Source organism: Triplophysa rosa, linkage group LG20, assembly GCF_024868665.1.
Source record: "Triplophysa rosa linkage group LG20, Trosa_1v2, whole genome shotgun sequence".
NCBI lineage: Eukaryota > Metazoa > Chordata > Actinopteri > Cypriniformes > Nemacheilidae > Triplophysa > Triplophysa rosa.
This window is the reverse complement of record NC_079909.1, coordinates 13,494,868-13,517,298: the sequence shown is the minus strand read 5'-3', so window position 1 is coordinate 13,517,298 and position 22,431 is coordinate 13,494,868. Positions and strand designations below refer to the sequence as shown.

General features: G+C 39.3%; 1 protein-coding gene across 2 annotated transcripts in view; it reads left to right on the top strand.

Moving 5' to 3' along the window:
* The window catches only part of foxj3 (forkhead box J3), a 77,997-nt gene that overhangs the window by 36,046 nt on the left and 19,520 nt on the right, over nt 1–22,431 (top strand). For both annotated transcript variants that reach the window (XM_057361987.1, XM_057361986.1), the window contains exon 3: nt 17,396–17,470. In XM_057361987.1, coding sequence (XP_057217970.1) covers nt 17,396–17,470 — 75 coding nt within the window. The remainder of the gene's footprint in view (nt 1–17,395; nt 17,471–22,431) is intronic.

The window sequence follows — 22,431 nt, the reverse complement described above, 5'->3', positions numbered from 1 at the left end:
AGTTGACTTTGGCAGCGCCTGCGGAATAGACTAACTTAGATCATTCTCTTGTTCTTTCTCTTGATTTTAACAGTTGATCTTTCCTTTTTTACTTTTAAAAAAAAATTTAAAGGATGTTTTTAATTGTTTTTTTGGCTAGTTAAGAAACTGCCTGCTTGAGTAGTCTAGTACTAGTTTATAACATTAAATGTTTTTGCATCATCCTCCTTGCTGCTGTATGAAAGCTATTTTATCTATGTTATGTTATAAAGTGCATTTTAAGATTGTTAATATGTTTATCTGCACTCAACATAACCTTTTTGATGCAAGAACCATTATACCATATACAGTTTGCGTCTTAACCAATCAGACTGCGAGACACCAAATCACAGGATGACTTGTCAAGCTAATCAGTCTTGAGGAAGTTCTGCGTAATTAGGCTTGTTTTGAGGTCAGGTAATTCTAAAACCAGTCTAATTATACAGAGCTTCCTTAAAGCGATAGTTCACACAAAAATGAAAATACTGTTAATATTTACTCACCCTCAGGTTGGTCCAAACCTGTATAAAATTCTTTGTTCTAATGAACACAGAGAAAGATATTTGGTAGAATGTCAGTAACCAAACAGATCTCATCCCCCATTTACTACCATAGTAGGGAAAATAAATAGTCAATAGGGGATGAGATCTGTTTGGTTACTGACATTCTTCCAAATATATTCTTTTGTGTTTGGCAGAACAAAGAAATTTGTACAGATTTGTAACAACCTGAGAGCAAGTAAATGATGACAGAATTTTCATTTTTAGTTGAACTATCCCTTTAAGACCAATTAGCCGACTAATTTCAGCTTTCAGCCCTGCATGCGGTATATAATCTTTTTACAATTGAAACACAAAATCAAATGCAGTGTGTTTTAATGAGCATTTTTACCGTCATGTCTAATCATGTTTATGTGACCCTAAACTGCTATGTTTAGTAAGTAGTCTTTTACAGATTCAAACAGCAGTAGGTGCACATAGGCAAAGACTTCACATCTCCAGACTAGGGCTGCACGATATTGAGAAAATATGCGATATGCGATTGTGTTGTTGAATATTGCGATAACGATATTTCTTGCAATATAACATTTCCTAGAGAAATGCTATATATATATTTTATATATATTTAATTATCATACTGAAATAAACAGGTAATATATATTCTTCTGATGTAACTGACAAAAGACATTCATGTTACATACAGATGGATAAATTAGGGCCATATAATTTTTAGATTACCTAAATTTGTTTTAATATTTCTAAGTTCTGTGTTTTTCCTTTTTTACTATACAATAGTGGTATATTTGTCCACATAAATTACTGTAGGATACTATAGTATTTACTATAGTAAACTGCAGTAAAATTCCTACTATATTGTTTTTGAACTTTACTATAGTATACAGTGTTTATCAATTTACTACAAGGGCACTTCAATTTTCAATAGTACACTACAGTATTTTTTGTCTGAGTGTTCAATTTAACGGGACTTTAATTTGACGGGACTTTTATTTTGATGGGTCTTTGGGAAGACGCTTGTTTGCAGATAGCTTCACTCAAACACTAAAATGCTCATAAAATAAACTCTCAGAGCAACTCTGGAGGTGAAGTTCATGTGTTCATATCCTCATACAGTGCAGCGCAGATAAATCCTCGACCATCACTCGTGTTGTATGTTAAACTGTGCACATAATTCACTCAGACACGCAGAACAACCAGATGACATTTAAATAACAGGATTCCGCGTCCGCATGGACTCAGTGTGGTGCGCCATTGATTACTGTCACACACAAACAAGCACAACCACGACAAACATGCAGCTCTGTCTTGTGCACATCTTCTTATTACTCTACATATACATGTATGTCGCACTGTTCTTTTTTTTCAAGTTACTTGTCCGGTCGGGCAAGTAAAATTCTCTCTCACTTGCCCATACAAAACATTTACTTGTCCCGGACAAGCTTTAATGTCAAGCCCTGCAAAATATTGCCATATTTCAGACGTAACGTACCGTTCTTTTTAGGCACAAGTCGCCGCTGTCATTTTCCTCGCTCGTCTCTATTCCTGCCATATTTATTTTCCACTCTCTGCTTTGAGCCGCTAGGTTCACCTTTGGGCCCGCGATCTAGCCAATAGTATAATAGCACCTACTTGGCGGGTATAAAGATAGTAATGCCCCTTCTGATTGGTCCAATTTGGACAATCTAAGTATGCAACACACAAATGATTGACACATGAAACAAATTTAATTTATCGCAACTCTCTGCGATATGGATATCGCATATACTGTTATCGAGATAACAATCATTTTTTCGATATATCGTGCAGCCCTACTCCAGACTTTACATCAATCATTTGTCCTCAATTGATTTATTCAACCCCTAACTAAGGTCATAATGAGGCAGGTTACACAAAGTCGATACCTGACATGGAGCATTTAATAGTTGATGAACCTAGATAAAATGTCAGGCTTTTAAGCCTGACTGCAGGCTTATTAGCAGTCGCCTTTCGATCAGAGGTGTAAAGTAGTGAATTAAAGTTCTTGAGCAGCTTTGAATGCGTTTGAAGACCTAAAAGAGAAAAATAATGAGATGCGTGTCTTTTCCAGATTTGAGATCATTACCTTCAATAAGCTGTGCCCAGCTTTTTGGTAGATCTGACAGATATGATGACAATATAGGGATAGGGGTTCCGTCTAAACATAGATTATTTTCAGTTTATTGTTTTGCAGTCTACACAGTAAGTTAAACTTTAAACTCATAAAACTGGAAATCTCATTAGTTACATCTGAAGTTCACATAGAGAAAATAACATCTGCCTTTGTTGCAGACTTTTATTTTTTAGAGTTGTGAATGATGTTTTGTCCATACATTTTTGTCCTTATTTGTGCCACTGGGTTGTATAGTTTGTTCACATTTCCCATTTTTTGTTTGTGGTTTTATTTATAAATCACGTACTGGATCCTGATTGGTCGCTGTGCAGCATAAATGGAAAAGCACTATTACTATTACTAAGTGATAGTTCACCCAAAAATGAAAATTCTGTCATCATTTAGTTAGTCACCCTCTTGTCATTTCAAACCTTTATGACTTTCTTCTGCCAAGCGCAAAAGATGTGTTTGTAATAGGGCTGTCAACGTTAACGCATGCGATTCATTTTTTTTAATCAGATTTACGCGTTAAAATATTTGACGCAATTAATGCAGCATCCGTTTATTTTGTCATCCTTCGTCTAGCGTTACATTATATAATCACACTTTTATTCGAGGCTCACAAGTTACAGTGTTTGGGGGAGAAGAGTGAAGTTTTCTCGGGCAGTCCTAACAAAACGTAGGCGGGGATTATATGTAGTGACATAAATCCGCGGCGGTTCGCAAATAGGGCACGACTCATTCGCGTGATTTAGAGTCCACTCCCTTTTTTCCAAGCCAAATAACTTTGTTATTCATTCACCTTCTGCTTTACAACTTGGCAGACTGCTTACATTCACACACGGCAACATTACACACTGCATGAAATGTAATTTACATGATCTAGTAATATGTACTCTTTAAAGAAATCTCTTGTTTCTACATTAATTTGGAGATTAAATGTGAAATTATTAGAATGTAAAGTATATTTAAGTGTGATTAAGAGTGATTTTTAATCGATTGACAGCACCAAACAACAATGGGACCCATTCACTTGCATTGGTTTTGTGTCCAAACAAGAGAAGTGAATGGGTACCACTGTTGAGAAACTACCAATTCTTACTGAATTTGAATGATAAAATATTTTTTTATAAACTTTTCTCAGTAATTGTTTGTTTTAACTGTAAAAAGCTAAATGGCACTGTAGGTTTGCAACAATGTGTCATGATTTATATTAATAATATAGCACAGACTCTTATACTTATACTTGCTTAACAATGTACCTTTTCAGCAGTTTTTGACTTTCTCTCTGCATACACACTTTCCCCTCCTCCCCCACCATCAGTTAATTGCCTTCTTGTGTTTAAGAGACTTGTTTTTGCTTTCTCTGTAAGCCCCCTTAAAAAAAAACTTCAGCACGGTTATCATGCCAGCCTTTAAACAAGTCAGCAGCTTCCCTCATTCTGGCGAGGGTGCCCGGCTCTTTATTAATTGAGTCTGGGATGACCTGAACATGGCCTCTCATCACTGCTGTGATTTGGCCCCAAGAGAGAGGCGCTGAGCCATGATGAATTTGCACATGCTATAAATAGAGTTGGGTCTTTGGAATCCGCCTTTAACGCAGAATCTACCATCTGAAATCTGCTTAAGCCGGAGTTGGACTGTCTGTCTCTGCCTCTGGCACTGTATTATGAAGAAATGAAATCGTAATTTTTATAAATGGTTGCACAGTTCACTTTGAAAAGCCCTTTATTTTTTTCGTTTTAGGCTTTCATGAATTATACATTTGGATTCTCCTCTCTTCCAGACCTTCTGGTCATTGTTTTGGGTTAATTAATTGTATTCATAATTGAAGCTGTCTCGAGTCCCTGCAGATCTGTGTTCCTTCTGTGAAAGTCTGTGCTAATTTTTCAAACGTTTTACCTTCTCTCTGTCTATCTGCTTATTTCTTTTTATCAGAGAAAGAAAAATGTGTCGCTATTAGTGGAGACGGTGCAGTATGAAGACCCAGCGGAACATACTGTAAGATAGGATATACCGATCTTGAAGTTTACACGATTGCACAAGGGCGCATGATCTTTTAAAACGCAATCCATACTCGGCCATTATTTTTGGTTTTCTCTGTAGCCCGAATCCTCCTCTTTAACATTTTTCATCAGTCTTTTGGAGTTGATTTTATGGGTTTGCTAAGGCATTCCCATCTTTTTCACATTGACTCCTAACAATAGGAATTGTGCCACGGTAGAAATGTTTCATCTCATTTTATGCCCATCTGACATGGTTTTAACAGGCAGGATCTGCAGACAGAGTGGCACCATGTGTGTGGTGTCACTAAGGATGTGGCACCAAGCCCGGTGACTTCACATAGAGCTCCGACATCGAACATGCCATTGATCTCCATGCTTTTACTATCTGGCTTTTGGGTGACTTTGGTTTGTCTGTGCTGGTAGCTGGGAAGGCCAGGACTTTGAGGTCTAATTAGTTTGGCCAGGCTCCTTTTTGATCCCATGCCTCCCCCCACTAGGATACAGCAGAAAATTATAAAATGGGTTCTTCAAAGCAGTACTTCAGATTATTTATTTATTTTTGCCTGAACCCAATTTCTGTATTCATTTTGAGATTAGAGAATGCACTTCACATATCTGGTATTATCATCATTAGTTTCTGCAGTATTAGGGTATCCACAGGCACCGCGTCATTACCATGTCCAGCCCTTATTTAGGAAAGGAGAATAACACCGTCTCCTAGCAGTGGAGCTCAACCAGTGATGGATGAGATGCCAGGAAGCAACAATGTCTTCTCTTTTCCAATACCTATTGGCAGGCAAATCTCGAGCATCCTTGCATCACTCTGTATAATCGCAGGTCACGAATATGACACATTAATTTCTCACTCATGATTGCCTATTTATCAGTGTCGGCTCTCTCTATCCATTTTCATCTTTTTAATTTACAGTCTAAAAAGCGTTGGAGAGGGTAAATGGCATGTAGTGCATTGTAGTCTTCATAACATGTACAACTAGGCTGCGTAGGCAGAACCTTCTTTCTTTTCAAGGTGACGTGGGCTGTGAAGAGACTGGTCAGACAAGCTTGTCGTGGGTGAAGAGCGAGAGAAAGAGAGAGCTGGTTGCCGTCCCTCCAGCCTCTGTCCTTATCAGGGCCAGCTGGCTGCAAGGCCACAACCTCTCACTGCCAACTAATTGCCTCTGAATTAGACAATTAATGTGGCCTTGTAGAGGGCTGGAGTGTCTGACTAGAGGGATGGCGGAGAGCAGAAGGGTACCCGGCCTCTCCTCACCTCAGCAATGTATTATTTATGGGTCGTCGTGCTTGACAGTTTTACATTAACTTTGCTAATGGAGTCTATAGAAGGGTTGTGACTTTTAGATCCGTGTTAAGTTGAATACAAATGGGAAGGCCCCCCTCCCTCTTTGTCAAAGCACAAAGGATCTGCTTTGTCGTCTGGGCAACTGCAGTTTAAAGGAGAACAGTGCCTGAAGGGGAAGCCGGCGTATGAGTTTCAGATGAATAAAGGTGTAAAAGACGGGTCCCTGTCCACCCTCGGCACCCTCTTCAGTACGTCTGCGTGTGCTTCTGTTGATTGATTGACTGCCTCTGTTGTGTGAGGGAGTCTTCTGTCACCAGTCCTGGATGAATGCGGAGCTTCCTTTCGCTTGGTGAAAACTCTCGCGTTTGAGCCGTTTCTTGAAAGCACGCAGTGCACCACAGTCAAAGCATCTAGTAGATCAATTTTGTTTTCAAAGAGCCTAATTGTTGGCATTGACTGTAACAGTTGCGTTCCATGGATCCTCCCCTGCCCATTATAGGACACTAGTACAATGGAGTGTTCATACACAGCCCAGCCCTGCATATGGAAAGTAGATAGTCACCTCTGGTCCCCTCATTAGCTCCATTGGCTGTAATAGCAGTTATTGACTGGATGGAGCTTTAAGCACCTGTAATATTAATGGCAGCTCTCCCGGTTGCAGCGGTGATGATGAGAGGTGCGTTTCCTAGCGGTGCTGAGGACGCTCTTCTGTCAGTGCTTCATCAGCCACTCGTCTACAGCAGTCGTTCCAAACTCGCTGTTTGTCAGTGACCCTTCCGTATTCAGGCCTGCTCTCATTTTGTTAACTGTTAAATATGAGGATTTGGAGCACCAGTGAATTTATGAGGGGTTTTCTTGCGTTTGAAGCATGCCGGAGTTGAATGTGTGTAGTATTGTCATACGTTTGTGACGGTATTAAATTGACACATTGTCTCCAAATATGAATTCTTTCAATTATTTGTTTAATATAAACAAATAATGAATAAAGGAACCATAAAATAAGATCTTTAGAGGTGCAAAAGGTCAAATAGAAGCAGACGTTTAAATGTTCAATGCGTAATTCTTGGATCTATTGACAGAAATGCAATATAATATACATAACTGTGTCTTCAGAGGCGTGTAAAGACCTTACATAATGAGGTGTTCATTATTGTGGTTCACAATATGGACCTGAGCCTAAATGAGTCCTGGTAGTGGAATTTAAAGAACTCATTTACTGGTATCTCTTTCCAAAATTGAGAAACGTGGTCATTTGGTACCCTTGTGAATGGCAGGTTCTTTGTGTAGTTAAATTTTCAATGTCTGTAGTCACTGCTTTTTTAAGTGTTAAAATTCCTAGTTGTATCTAAATTTTATTTCACTTGATTTTAGCGCTCTCCGCAAATGTACAAGTTGCTGGCGGTCCTTTATGAGAGCTTTTAAATTGCAATTCCTGTTCTTTAAATGTAACTAAAATTATCATGTGTCTTATGTTGAGAGGATAGGGTTATTTAATTATTATACATAAAATTGTTTGGTATATGGTAATAGTGTAATAAAAAATAGCAAAAAAGGAATAGTAAACAACGCCTTTAACGCACATTTGCTCCTCTTTGGTCAGTCTAATTTCTGACCCCTTGCAGTTTTTAACACTGTTGGAAGCTAAGCACGAAATCCCTAGCATTAATAATTTCTCCAATCTGCCTAACTGTCTTCTCATTTTCTTCCTCTTAGCCCTGATTATAAAGGGATCTCTCCCACGCAACTCCTATAACCCTGTGTTTTATCTGTTGGCATGGACCTAAATTATAACATTTAAATAATTTTCCTTCCCACCAATCCATGTTTCACAGAATCACAGACGTGGGGGAAAAAGTCCATTTTATCTTTCACGGCTATTATAGAATAGAGGAATGTGTGTTTTTAAACTCATGACATTTTTAAACCAATTCAGGCCACAGGAGTGCTCACTTCACTCTCACCGATGCAGATTTTACCCCCCATGTCTCTGTCTGACAGCAGCTTTGAGGCAGTGCTGAATAAGGCCCTAAAGTGCCATTGTCAGTGACTGCTGCAGGATGCCGCTCCGAGCCGGCTGATAATTAAGAGGAGGGTCTGACAAATGGCTCTCATCAGATCGCTCATCTGGAACTGAGAGCACACGAAGGCTTTCAGGGAGGGTAAACCGGGAGATGTCTCTTTGCTTCCAATCTTTCATAACCTTCTGCGGCTCCTGTGAGGAGAGCGGGGCAGAGAGCTCTCTTTAATGGCGCATGCAGCTATGCCACACATAAGTGGCAAGTTTTTCGTCTCCCTCGGTGAGACGTTCTCGATGTTTACGGGACTAATACACAATGGCTTTTATGTTTTATACTGCCGACGGCTCAGAAGTTACCAGATAACTCGCAGTGAATGGCTTGTGCCTAATGCAGTTTGTTTTGGGCTTGTTTGTGTGGAGAAATTTTTGAATGCTAGACATTTCTCACCTCTCGCATCTTAACCTTTATGTTTTTCTTAGTGCACCAGCTGTAGTTTCTGTTGCTTAAATGTACTCAATCGAAATAAAATAGTATGTGCAGATGTTTATTTGTGTGTATTAAAACGACATTTTTGTGCAGATTGTGTCAAAACTTGATAGATGAAATTAATTGGATCCCAGTGAGCATGTTGAAATAGTATTTGTTGACAGCAGAGAATAGTTTTCAGAATGATGGGAAATCAGAATGCATGTTAAATAAGTTGAATAATTAAACTTGTTCCTATCTGTTTTATCATCTCACATACTAAAAAGGCTTTTAGTTTGCAGTTCTCATGGAAGGGTTTACTTCAATTTTCTCAAAACAAAACAGTTATATTTGATGACTGTGCTTCTGTAAAAATTATAAGCCATTTCATACGGTGTACCTACAACAATGGCTCTAGTAGATCCACAACAGTGGAAGCAGAGCAGGAATATTAGTATTAGTCAAACAGCAGTGGGAGAGATATTAAACTTGACAGCTGGTCAATTGGATATGATGCTTTTGCACGTGGTTCTGATTGGCTTTGATTTTTCTTTTTCCATGGCACGTTTAATAGAGATAGACAGGCCGTTTTTGTGTTAATCTGGCATGCCTGTAGGCCTTAAACTGCTGAAGCTGAATATGATGAAATCATATGTCTCATTTATTTATAATGAAATAATTTTTTATACATGATATGTTGTTTTATATAGTGTCCCAAGTGACACCTTTCAGGCTCAAGCCATAGTTGGTATACCTTTGAAGATTTTCTTTTGTTTTGACTAGCCGAAACTATGAAGGAAAGAGAAATTCAATCCTCTGAATGGCTTCTCTCTTATCCAGAGCTACAACACAGCAAGGCTGTATTCACTGTAAAAAATGAAACGTTGACTTAACTTAAAATTTCAAGGCAACTCGCTGCACAGCTTTTTTGAGTTTACTCAACTCAATTAACTGAGTAATGTCACATGACTGTCAATTGAAATAAATAGTTGAACCAATTTAAAATAAAAATGCAACAATCAAGTTTCTGAGTTCACTCAACTATGGACTTAGTTGACCCAACTCAAAAGATTGTTTTATATAAAATTAATATATATTGTTTTATTATTATTTACACACTTAATACTCAATTCTACTTAATAGATATATTATATACACACTCTACTTATGTAACTGCTTAAGCTGTTTGTGTTTTAAACATTTTAGTAGTGGACTCCCATTTACTTCAGAGCTCAACACTGAGCACATGAGCCTCAATCATGGTTACAATCATCAAACATCATTAAACATCATATAGTTAAAAAGGAACTCTAAATACCAAAGATAACTTACAATGACAACAAAAACAAAAAATATAGCCAGCAAACACTAAAATAGCAATCATTTTAATAATTTTAACCAGCGAATTGAAAATTCTGCAATGCATGCTGGGAACTTTCAAACACTAGAATTGTTTTTTGAGATTACACAGTTTGGCAAGTTGGTCAAACTTCTTGACGCGCTTTGGACAATCACTTAGATATCTAAGTACACTCAACAAAATAATCTTTGTTGGTACCACATTTAGACTAATTTTGTTCAGCATACTCAAAATAATACATTCTTCCTCTTCTACTGAAAAACTTTGTTCAGATTACTTTGTTACCTTTGTTGGGTGAACAATTTGAAGTTGTATTTTTTTACAGTGTTCGGTGGATTTGAACATTCTCCAAGATTGAAAATTCAGAAAAAACCTCTTTGGCTGTTTGTTAAGCTCTTAACACTGACATAAGTAAGTGTGTGCCTTCCTAAAAGTAGAGCTTTACAGGACGTTGATTAAAACCCCTTGCATCTTTTATTAGTATTTTTGACCCGTGGTTCAGAATCAGGGAGTGAATTATTCCCACAAACATTTGGAAACCTTGGTAAATGGCTGCTGTTTTAAATTGGGCTCTCCGGCTCACATCTGAGGTACTAAATACTGCAGCCTTGAAAAGATGCAGGAAATTATACAGAGGGCTTTGAAATCACCAGAAAGGGTCATGTCACATGAAATAGCGCTGTCTTCAATTTAAAAGCACCTTGGGTGACAAAGCCAGCGAAAGTTCTGAATGAATAGTCATCTCTTTTTGAACCCTGACCACACGGTAGGACACTCATGTTTGGGTTTCTATTGAAAACTTTTCACAGTTTGGTTTGCAAAAACTTGGAGAGTTAGTGGGTTAGATTGTGTCACAACTGTGCTCTTGAGTACAAGAGGAAGTCCATTTGAAAGACTGTCATGAAAATATATATATATTTATATATATTTTAGTCTTTGAAAAGAGAATCATGCAGCAAGCCCTTAGGATGCTTGAAGATGTTGTATCAAGCAATTTATTTATTTTAAATAGTTTGTTAAAGAAAGGAACTGCTCTTGATATTTGACAAAGTCATACAGTAGGCCATCTCCTCAACTGTAAACGGATTTCTTTGCTCAAGGTAGCATTTTTCAAGTATCTTAAAGCCCTTAAGAACCAGTGGTGTCTTCATTGTTTAGCCTAGATTCTGTTTGGAGCTCACCTAACACTGTATCCATGTATTATTAGTCTCATAAATTAACATACTTTACATGAAAGATGGGTTTAATTTAAACACAGAATTAGTCAGATCCCCACGGTGTTATATTACTTTGTACGGCATCTGCAAATTTTAATTATTGCAATACCTCACCAAGTAACACCACACACAGCATCACATCACGCTGGTATTGACCACGCTGCTTCTCCTTCTCGTTCTCATCGCGACTTATTCGGATCGCTCTGTGTAATGGGGCTCTTTATGTTTATTGCGGTTGTTCACCTTGGCATGCATTTTCACAAAGGCTACATGTTTTATTAAAACAACATATAAGCGAGTAAAGATCAGAATGAATGAGCTTGAAACCGTTGCATGCCAACACATTGCTACTAGATGCCAAGAGAAAAGAGATCGAATACCTTTGAAGTCCTTGAAAAGAAGTAGAAAAACGTTCAACTAGTCGTTCATGGCTTGTCAGTTGTGGGCAGTTTGTCTGGAAGCTGAAGTTACAAATGCCGTTTTGCTTGGCTTGGTTTGTGCGTTCTTAAAAGGATAACCATTTAAATGAAGAATAATGTGTGTTAAAAAAAGCAGAGATCATTTTATAACAGAACCACCACATTTGGAGAAAGTCAGAAATGCACGTGACCAAAATGCATTTGTAGTGGAAAGTCTAACCTGTGGCTTGATACCTCCTGGGTAAAAGTGCTTCATCATCCATTAAAATGCACAAAAAAAGATTTTAAACTTTTTTTGTTATGTGGCTTTAAAGGAAAATATATCCACCCAGTTGTGTGATGCCAACATATCTGAGGTTCAGTTACCATCTGAGGTTCAAAATATCAATAAACATTCTTTTAGAAACACGGTGTTTTCAGTGCAAATAAAATAAGAAACAATTTTAATATGTATATTTATAATATCATGCTTTTACGTGCGTATTTGTGTGACTATGATCAGATCGCACAAGACAGATGTAAACAGGGCAAAAGTGCAGGTACAGCTACAGTATGATCCACATCCTCATACCACCTTATCAGGTCCAGCCTCTCTCACACATACAGTCATGCTGTCCTCATCACCATGGCCTAAAATGAGGGATTGTCCACGCTGTAAGTAGATTAAAACCTTACTGCATCAATTTACACCCATCAGTCACATGGGCTGCCCGTCAAAAATGAGGGGTATTTTCACATTTTTGGTTTTCGAGCCGGATGGTACAGTATGCTTCACTAAGGTCCATTCGCTCACCACGTACATGAAAAGCCAGTTCCAGCATCTTCCCACGGCCACTACAAATAGAGCCTGCCAATGTGTTACATTCCTTAAAGTGTGTAGAGATACTGCAAGCTTCAGAAATGCCGTACGTCTATGTGTTTGCAGAAGGTTTGTCAGAAACTGCAGTGGGTGAGTGAACCCAACGCGGCTTGCGGAAGAGCCCATTTGTCAGAGATATTCAATGCTTGGGTGAGAGAGGATATAAAATATGATGTACCTGACCCCACTCATACCACACAGCAAAAATGACACAGTCTGTAAGGAGGAATGCTGGGAATTCCAGAATGTGTTTCATGGCAGAGAGGCCTTCATTCTGTTCAGTACCTGAGACTGAGTGTTGTGCTTCTCTCGCCATCAGCCGCCCTCTTATTTTCCACACCTCTTGCATAATAAATAATAGCGGCTTTGTGCTGAAAATGATTTTGTCTGCTGGCTGGGCACATGCCCTCAAATTAGCAGTTCATGCTGAAGTCATACAGTCACATTGCAGTTGGTTGTTCTGTGTCTTAAGACACTGAGGAGATGCTAGATTTAGTCTCCAGTAAAAAGTTGTTGATGAAATGTTAATGCTGTTGTTGATGCGGTTACTTTGGCAGGCATGTTTCAATAGACTCTGAATGTGCTAATTGTTGTTCTTTGCTTTGTGCCTTCGTGTTAATTTAACAAGGATTTTACTGTAAGAAATAAAGGGTCATGGGTATGGTTTACTACAGAATACTAGATGCGTTGCGCTTGAGCGGTATTCTGTCAATCAAAGGACCCTGCAACATTTCACAGTCTAATTTAAGGAGACAGACAATTTAGCCTTATTGGTGCTTTTCAATGCATAACTCTGTTAGCTAAAATTAAAGTTTTTCCTTTTAAATTAGCTTGAGCTTCCACAGTTTGGTTGTTTTAGTAACCCCAAGCAGGAGTATTGATCTGATGAGAGATTACTTTGTAGTTGTGGTTCTTAAAAAAAAGAAAAACTTGCTGGGGCAAGCATCGCTAGTACTATTGCGTGTAGCATTAGCATTCTAACAAAGCTTTCAGCTTAAAAGGGATAGTTTACCAAAAAATGAAAAATCTTTTATAATTTTCACCCTCATGTCAGTCCAAACCTGTATGACTGACTTTCTTCTGCAGAACAGAAAAGGAGATCATTGGACCCCATTGACTTCCATGGACACAAAACCACTGAGACATTTCTCAAAATATCTTCTTTTGTGTTCCAAAGATGAAACAGTCATGTACAGGTTTTGAATGACATGAGGGTGAATAAATGATGACAGATTTTTATTTTTGGGTAATCTCTTTCAAGGTCCAGTGGTTTAAATTTAGCGGCATCTAGCGGTGAGATTGCGAATTGCAACCAAAGGCTCACTCCACCGCTCACCCTTCCCTTTCGAAGCACTACGGTGGCTGACACAGAACTAAGATGTAGTCACGTTTTTAATGCTTTGTCGAAGGAGATAACGTATTTACGAAACGTGCTCTGTAGAGCAGTTTGTCCGTTTAGGGCTACTGTAGAAACATCATGTCAATCTCCATGCAAAGGGACCGGTGGTGTACGTAGACAGAAATAACTCATTCTATGGTAATAAAAACATAACGCCTCATTATGTAAGGTCTACACCTCTGAAGACATAGTTATGGTTGTTATATTGCATTTCTGTCAATAGATCCTCCAAAAAAAATAAAGTGTAACATTTTGACACATAACTCAACCAATAGCATTTCTATATTCTGGTGTCTGGACCAGGACTATCATTAGCTATTATGACTAATATTACAAATATTGGACTTGGAGTTGGGCTGTTGTGCTCGCAACTAGTCAGCACACTCTTACTAACCACATAGAAAAGCGCTAACAACCACCCACAACACCCCTCAAGTGGATGTGACTTGAACAGCTCACATTTTCTTCTCCTTCCTCCAACTTTTTTATGAAACACTCCATTTGGAGAAAAAAAACAGCTCATGTTATTTAGTACTTCTTTTAGGAACTCAATTACAAGGGAACTGTGCAGTCTACAGGAACCGCACAAATGTTACAATGTTGAATTTTTCTACTGTATTTATTTAAAGCTGTTAATAATAGTCAGGCGCCAATGAGATGTTCTTTTTGTTTTGTCAGATTGAGACTGTTTACATTAAGACATTCAAATGTTAGAATGCGGCTCAGGCTTTAATCAAATCATCATCAGTTGAAGTCAACCCCCCAGTGAAGATGTCAGGATGGATTTGTTGGCAGTGATGGGATGGTTGTGCCGTAACCTGGGCTCCCTGTGTTGAGCAGGCGGGGTACCGCGGAACATTCTTGATGAAGAACTCCGCTGCGACACGGCCTGTCCCTTTGACTCACGCTGAGCACTTGATACTCGGGACGAGGAGGTCAGCCTGACCCAATTTTGCCCGCCTGTTGTATGCATAGAGGTGGGCGAGAGAGCGGGCTGAGTGGGCGGATGGGTGCTCCGACTGTCAGAGAGCGTGTTTCTACAGGGGGTTATGAAAGAAGTGCTCCTGCTGTGGATTCGAGGTACATTGTGGTACCTCTACAAAGCGGTAATGGACGAGCGCTCCCACAGAGCTCTGTGTCTGACCCTCTTAACGTTCTCACCCCTATTGCTTTCCTCCTCTTCATCACTCCTCATCACTTGTGTTTTGAACTATGCCGTTAAGCATAATATTCAGATTGTGTGTGTGTGTATCGCTACTAACAGGCATCACTTAAATAGCTGATTTGAGGATGTTATCTACCAGAAGTGATTGGGTTGTGAAAAGTAGCCATACCAGAACAGAGCTAGACCTGATTGTGAGTTTGTTGGGATTGTGGAGGATTGTAGAAAGACTGCTGCCTCCCTCTCGAGAGCATCCCATTGGTTATGTTTCTTTTTCATAGCCATCATAATTCCATATTCCAATACCATTACTTTGGTTAACATTAACCAATAACGCATACGGGCTATGAGATATCAGCAGAACAAGAAATTCATTTCAGAGGCAGTGCAAGTTATTACACTTTAATGAAAATCTCTAAAGGCAAACTTTTCCCCTCTTTGGAAAAACGTGCAGGATAAGACATGGAATATGTATTTAAACTCGGTCAGATTCGATTTCATATTACTTTTCATGTTGCAATTATATGTCTTGCCAATGTTTATAATGCGATTTGGGTTTGGTAGGCTCGACTCGACTACACAGGATTCGTTTGATCCATCCAGTGTCTGTTTATACACACACAAGCTGTCACATCCTTACTTTCTCTCGGTCATTCTCTTTTCTCGCTCACAGACACACTCGGACTCAGTGTGTCAGAATGGCAGCTGGCCCTGCGGCTCTCCTGGTTAGTTCCCCTGATAGAGAGCTGGAGACAGACTGGACTGGTGCGGTAGTGCTTATTAGCTGTGTCTGTCTGCAGGAACCCTGCTGAGCCAGCCCTGAACCCTGCGGCCCCCAGCAGAGGGGGGGGGGTTGTGATAGGACAGTGACAGACAAAAGGGAGAGACTGACAGCTAGAGAACGAGAGTTTCTCTTTCACGTGCATGTTCGATTACATCGTCACCTAGCTTGATTTAAAGTGTTCATGGTCAAGTGATGTCATAAACATCTTTCCTATTACAGCCCTGGTCATTTTTTAATTGGCTTAAGTTATTAAGTTATTTGCATTTTGTTTATTAATATTACTGAAATGAACAGATACTCAGTACCCAGATTTATAAAGCAGTCAAGCATACACATTTTTTAAGTGGTTTTCATTGTGATTGTACTTTTCCAGGGCGAGACCAAACCATCGGCTCCCTGTGTGTTGCATTGTACAGAGCCGCTGTGACTGCTAAAGTTTTAATGCCCTTCAAGATTAGAGTCTGTGGATAGATGTGGAGGCCGTAGGGTTCATCTCTGGGTCAAGTTAACTGTTCTGTCCCACCTTTCTGTTCGTGAATTATCAGCTGTGCTCTGTAAACCTCTATAAAAGCATAAAGCTGCGTGCACTGACAGGGTTTTCCCTGCAATATGGGTTAAGCTGTCCGCCAGATCTCACCTTTATTGGCGCTAATGGCTCCAGTTACTGCTAACGTAGTTGGAGACTCCCTTACCTTGACCTCCTGTTCCCCAGGGTCTGCTGTTTAACATCCAACACGCACCTGCAATCAACCTCGTACCGCCCACAGGAAATGACCCATCACCGGCCTCATTGGATGTTGTGCGCTAGATCTTTTACACACAAATTCATCACATATTAACATAGATTGTGACATTCCCGTGACGTACGTTTGACGCGGTCACCTCCCACCGTCAGCTCTGTCTCATGCCGCATCGCAGCAGCTCACACAAGGATCCCAGAGCTATTGTATCGTGGCCATCTGTCAATTCCATTTTTTTCAAATGATTTAAAAACCGGTGCGTTTATTGCACCTTAAGCCAAGAGGCTGGCTGAACTCCAGCTGGAACACAGCGAGTATAAAGGCACGATCTCCGTTTAAGCCAGCTTTTTGTGCTTCATGCCTCACATGTTGAAAAATTACCTTAGCTCATTAAAGAATTGTGTACGTTAAAAAATCATTTGCATAATTAATTTCCCCCTGAGGATCAGTTACTGTTGTTAAACTAGATTTTTTTCATCAGGACATCGTTGGCGTTTGAGCTCTGTCTTTTGGCTGATGTGTTTGTATTTGAAAACAAAATCACTGCAAATTTGCATTCAGACATTTCTAGGAATCACCCAAGTTATGAAAAAGCGCTCCATAGTTAACAATTGTCGAGTCAGGGATTTTTATTATTGAGTTTAGGAATCTCAATATTTTGGTGGTCCTCATCTTCCTGCTTTTTGTGGCTGTCGTCTTCAGCAAGATGAATCTCTTTAATATATTTCTCCGGCCTGGTTGCTTTGCATAGCGACGGAAAGATGACGCAGGATCTGTGCTATAACACCCCGGTGTTTTATTCATATTCTGTTATTTGCAGGGACTCCACACGCTCACTATTGCTACGCCACTGTCTGACAGCACAGTATAGGCTCCATGTAAATGAGGTTTTTAGGTGCTCCTGTGCTGTGTTGTTGTGTAATATAAGATAGTTGTGATTCCTGGAGTCTCATTAACTTCTAAGCAACCTAAACGTATCTCTGTCTCTCTTTCCTCCTGCAGAACTCAATACGGCACAATCTCTCGTTGAACAAGTGTTTTCTCAAAGTGCCTCGCTCCAAAGATGACCCAGGAAAGGTAAGTTTTCCCATCTCTGTTTCCTCCTCATGTAGTGCTGTTTTATTCAGAAATGCTCGTTTTGTACATCGGCTAAATACAAAAAGCTGCTAGCAGACCGAGTTGGCAGATTCGGCCGTTAAAAAATGCATGCGCATCCTTGTGAAAATAGATGAGAGCGAGCACTTGCGCTAACGTATTAAAAGTGCTCTCCGGAGCTCTCTCGGGTGGAGGAGAAGGCTCTTCAGCCCGGCACTTACCACGCAAGAGGGGAAGACCACCACCTGCTTCCCCTCAGTCGGCATGCAGCTCGCAGGCATCCACCAACGGTTCTTCACAACAAAACGGACGGGCCTGCACCTTCTGCAAAGAAAAAACATCCCAGTCTGGCCAAGTTTAAACCAGAAGGCTGGAGAACAAAGACCGTATACATTTTTTATTCTGAAATATACACAATACAAATGATAAATCAATGCACCATCAGCTTTCTGTACCATCAGGCCCTCGGTTAACTTTCTTTTCCATATAGCACCACCACCACAGAACACTTCCTTCTTTCTTTGTATCCTCAGCCATCTTGTGCGAGTGCGTTCACACATGCAAACACACACACACACTCACGCAGTGTGACATAAAGAGCAGAGGCATGCAGGGGAATGGGACTGAATGCTAATTTCATGTTTTGCTGTAATCCTCTGATATTGACACTCCTGGGATCTGCTCCACTAAATACAAAATAATCTATCGCAGGATGGATTCTGTTGCGAATGCACGGCCAACATGCTCGCATCTCTAATGTTCAATTTGGAATTTGCCTTTTTCCACGCAGCCCTCCCCCTGGAAGAGGAACTTCAAAGCTGCGCGGGGCTCTCTTGATATGTTCCATCAATATTGTAATGTGGCGGGAATATGGACTCTGCTGTTTGCGGGAGATAGGAACTGAGGCATGTTTCTCAGAGAGATTGTTCACCTTACGTTTGTGCCCCAACAGCTCCGAGCAAGATGCAATCACGCTCACCTTTGAGTGGACTCATGGAGGTTCTGGTCAGGGAGGTCTGACTGGGGCAGTGTGTCTTATATCCAGTTTAGAGACCACACTGTAAGCCCGGTCATAAATGTTTCTTTTAGAATGATGGTTGTCGTGTTCGCAACATTGCTCTCATGTTCGAGCAGCGCATACAGTTTATTTTGTGTTATATAATGATATTTGGTGTTTTTACTTTAACGCTGTAACTAAATAATTGATTGAAAATATAATTTAAAAAATATATATTAAAAGATGGTACATTTTTGAATATACATGCCCTGCACCACACAGTGGCCTTGAATGATGCATTGAATTCTGCAGTTTGAGATGTGCGCATTGTGCTTTTCTTGGCAATCAGTCAGATGATTTTCATCTGCCGTGTGATTAAAAATCCATTAGATTTATATTGAAGGAGTGACCTGAGCTATATCAAGGGAAATGAAGATTGTACACGTATGTAGGCTCTTTCGGCTTGGGTCAAGCATTGCCTTAACAGCTTTTCACAGGCAAGCACCACTTATTTCTCTCATTTTTTTGGAAACATGTTATGCGAAGGAGTATTTTCATTTTCTGCCTGTTACGTTTACAGCTTTAAAACGTTGGGTTCAGCAGAGTTCATAATCTAAACAAGATATCAGCCCTGACATTATTGTAACCTTATTACATTGTCATATATTTTCAATTAATCTACTCTCCTTACATACATTTCTTGAAATGTTGCTACCTCTCAAGGGATTGTGTTGCAGCCTACAGATACTCCCTTCCCAAGGGCTTTCACGTTTTCAAGATTTTTGAGCTAATTAAAAGGAACGCTACCAGTTTTTTCCAGTGACAGTTTTGAAGTAGTTTGCAGGTAAATTTCATTTAAATGACGTCTGCCAGTCTCTCAGTCACCTTAAGCTGTCTTTCATTGTTACTGCGTCAATTACGGCAGCGTCATTTTTCAAATTAGAATACAGAACACCACGGTGTACAGTGTGATTTTTCCGCTGTAAATTAGTCTTTTGTGATGCTAAAATGCATTGTTTTTGTGTCTGTGAAATGATTTGTTGGAGATCTTCATTTATTTTCTGAAAGCACCTGTAACATACAGCTGCGGAAAAAAATAAGAGACCATTTCAAAATTATTTTCAGTTTTTCTGAATTTACTCTTTATAAGTACAGTATGTGTTGAAGTAAAATTATCGTTTTTATTTCATTCTGTGAGGTGCCAACATTTTTTTTCCCAGATTTCAAATAAAAAAGTTATTTGCATATGGGCAATTCCAGCGTTATGGACGTGACATAAAAACAATCAGAGAATGTGTTTGTTACCCATGTACTGAACCATTAGTTTATGTTTTGCTAAACCCTTGTTGATAGAGTTTAAACATCAGAAAAAAATCAGTTTATTTATAAATTTTCAGTTTTAAAAAGGGAAATAAGCATACGTTATGGATGTGATGGGACACTGTTTTGGGCAGACGACAAACTTTGTAGGATTTCTGTGAATTAATATGTGCAAACCTGAAGTAATTATACCCAACAAATGGAGAAGAGATGACTCTTTATAGAACGTAAAATTGGTACTCTTACTACATAATATAGATGACTCTTTATAGAACATAATATAGTTAATTTTCATGTGCCCATTTCTGAGGAATATGTACCGTTATGGATGTGACAACCCCGAAAATGGCACTTAGCTGATTATGCAAAATCATGCACTAAAAATAAAACAAAAAACTTGGAGACATCACGTGGGTATTTAAACCACCAAATGTTAATATATGTGCCGTTAGTATAGTAAAAACATTGTAAGGTTGACATTTTCACGGAATTGCCCATTTATTTGCAGAAAATGAAAACTGGAGAAACAGGACAAATAACAGAAAAGATGCTCTGTTCAGACCTCAAATACTGCGAAGGAAAACAAGTTCATATTCACTTTTAAACAACACAACCGTAATATTTGTACATGTATTTAGGAAAAGTTAAAAAATATTTTTTTTGTATCATGATCTCTATTTTTATCACTGTTTTTGTGTGTCTTGTCATTCTGTCAGTGTTTCATACATTGCTGTTGGATGACTTTGCCACTCCAGAGGTTTGATTTTGCTTAAATTCAACAGACACTGGACTGGAATGGCCACAATACATCTAGAATTTCTGATTATATAAAAATTTGGAGCGGTCTCTTAATTTTTTCCGCGGCTGTATATAATTATACTCATGATACAATAGAATTTATAAAGAGATGGTTGTCTTACAGCCAACATGAATGACTTGCATCAAGGTGTCCTTGCACCTCCCAGTGTCATGGAAAAAAATTGTAATATTTATAAAGTAAGCCTATGTGAAAATGTACTTGATGTATATACAAGTAGTATGATCATTTTTCTCCAATTTTTATGATATGCCTTGGACACAGGTTATAGATACGCTCTATTCCATGTAATGTTTAATCATTGTTTGGTCATCACTGGCTGCACATTAGAAGATCAGCTCAACAGGGTCAAAAATTGAAATTGTTTGAACTTTGATGCGTCATGTTGCTGCGGTTAACCTGCGTGCAATGTTATAGCTTGATTCCTCTCATAGAGTTCAGAGTATTGAGGAGCGTTGATGCAAGTCGTGTGAGATGGCTTTAATTCATTCACGTCATCTGGTTTGATTGTTGCCTGGTGTGTTGATCCGGTTCCAATCAGATATAGCTAAAACGGGAAATTATTGTAGGTTTGACAGACGTAGGATTAATAGCTTTCACAATTGTCCTGTGCCCTTTAAGATGAGCCTGCAGACCCCTGTTAAAAGTTGTAGGGATTAATTAATGGCGCTAATGACGAGTGCGGTTGACTGCTCCAAAGTGATCAACATTCATAAATCATATAACCTGAATGGCTAATTGATTAGTTTAGCAATTGATTAATGTTAATGATTCCCCATCTTTTCATCAGGACAGGTTTAGTGTGCTACTCCCAAAGTTAAAAAGTGGCATTTTAAAGCAAGAAATGTTAATGAAATAAACTCTGTGATTGGTTGGATTATTTTTACACTTTAAAAACGAATTGCTGTAACAACCGTGTGTTAAAAATGAGAGAATGAGAACTTTTCTTAAGGTTGGGAAGCTGAGAAAAACCTAGTTTAGGTGTGAAAGACATTGGATGTTTGGTTATTGCAGTGGCTTATAACCTTTGCTGTATTGCTGTTTAAATGCAGAGATTTACATCATTTCATCAATGTATTTGGAGGCTGAACGTGCTGCGTGCGGTCTAGACGATTCCTTTGGTGATTTCAAGTATTCCTCTTGCTTAGGTGCGTTCGCGAGATGTGCGCAAGTAATTTTAAAGGTCCTGATCGCATCCTCTCAGGACAATCGAGATCTTATCCGTTAGAAAAAATATATTTTAAAATCAAGCCCAAGCCTGGGGGTTAATTTCTTTTTTTTTTTGGCTAACTTGGGAGCCAGAGTTGCCTTCAGCTTCTGGGAAGAGCAGCACTATTGAAAAATAAATTAAACAGGAAGAATGCAAAGATAAATAATTCAGCCAGGGTCTTGGGTGCCTGGATACCGTCAGCCCCAAACCAAGGTGTGCTATTTTCTGCCTGATTATCAGAGAGCAGACCTGACCAGAAATCCAACACCTCTGTGTCCAGCCCTGAACAGGAGCAATCGATAAACCAGCGGCTGAGGAAGAGGGGCTTCAGGAGGGGGTTAACATTTTACCTGCCTCTGCCAAGGCTCGGGAGAATTGCAAAGCGAGAGAGAGCAAGAGAAAGAAATGGGGGTAGCGAAAGACCCAACTTCTTCGCATCTCAACATATAGTTCAGGAAAGCTCCGAATGACGTGACGAGCATACAGACGCGATCTGTGTGAAACTTTGATGAACTAAAAGTGCTGCGTGTTTGATGGCGAATGCACTAATAGCGGCGCAGTGTCTGATTACAAAAGGTTTTTTTAGAGAATGTTATCTA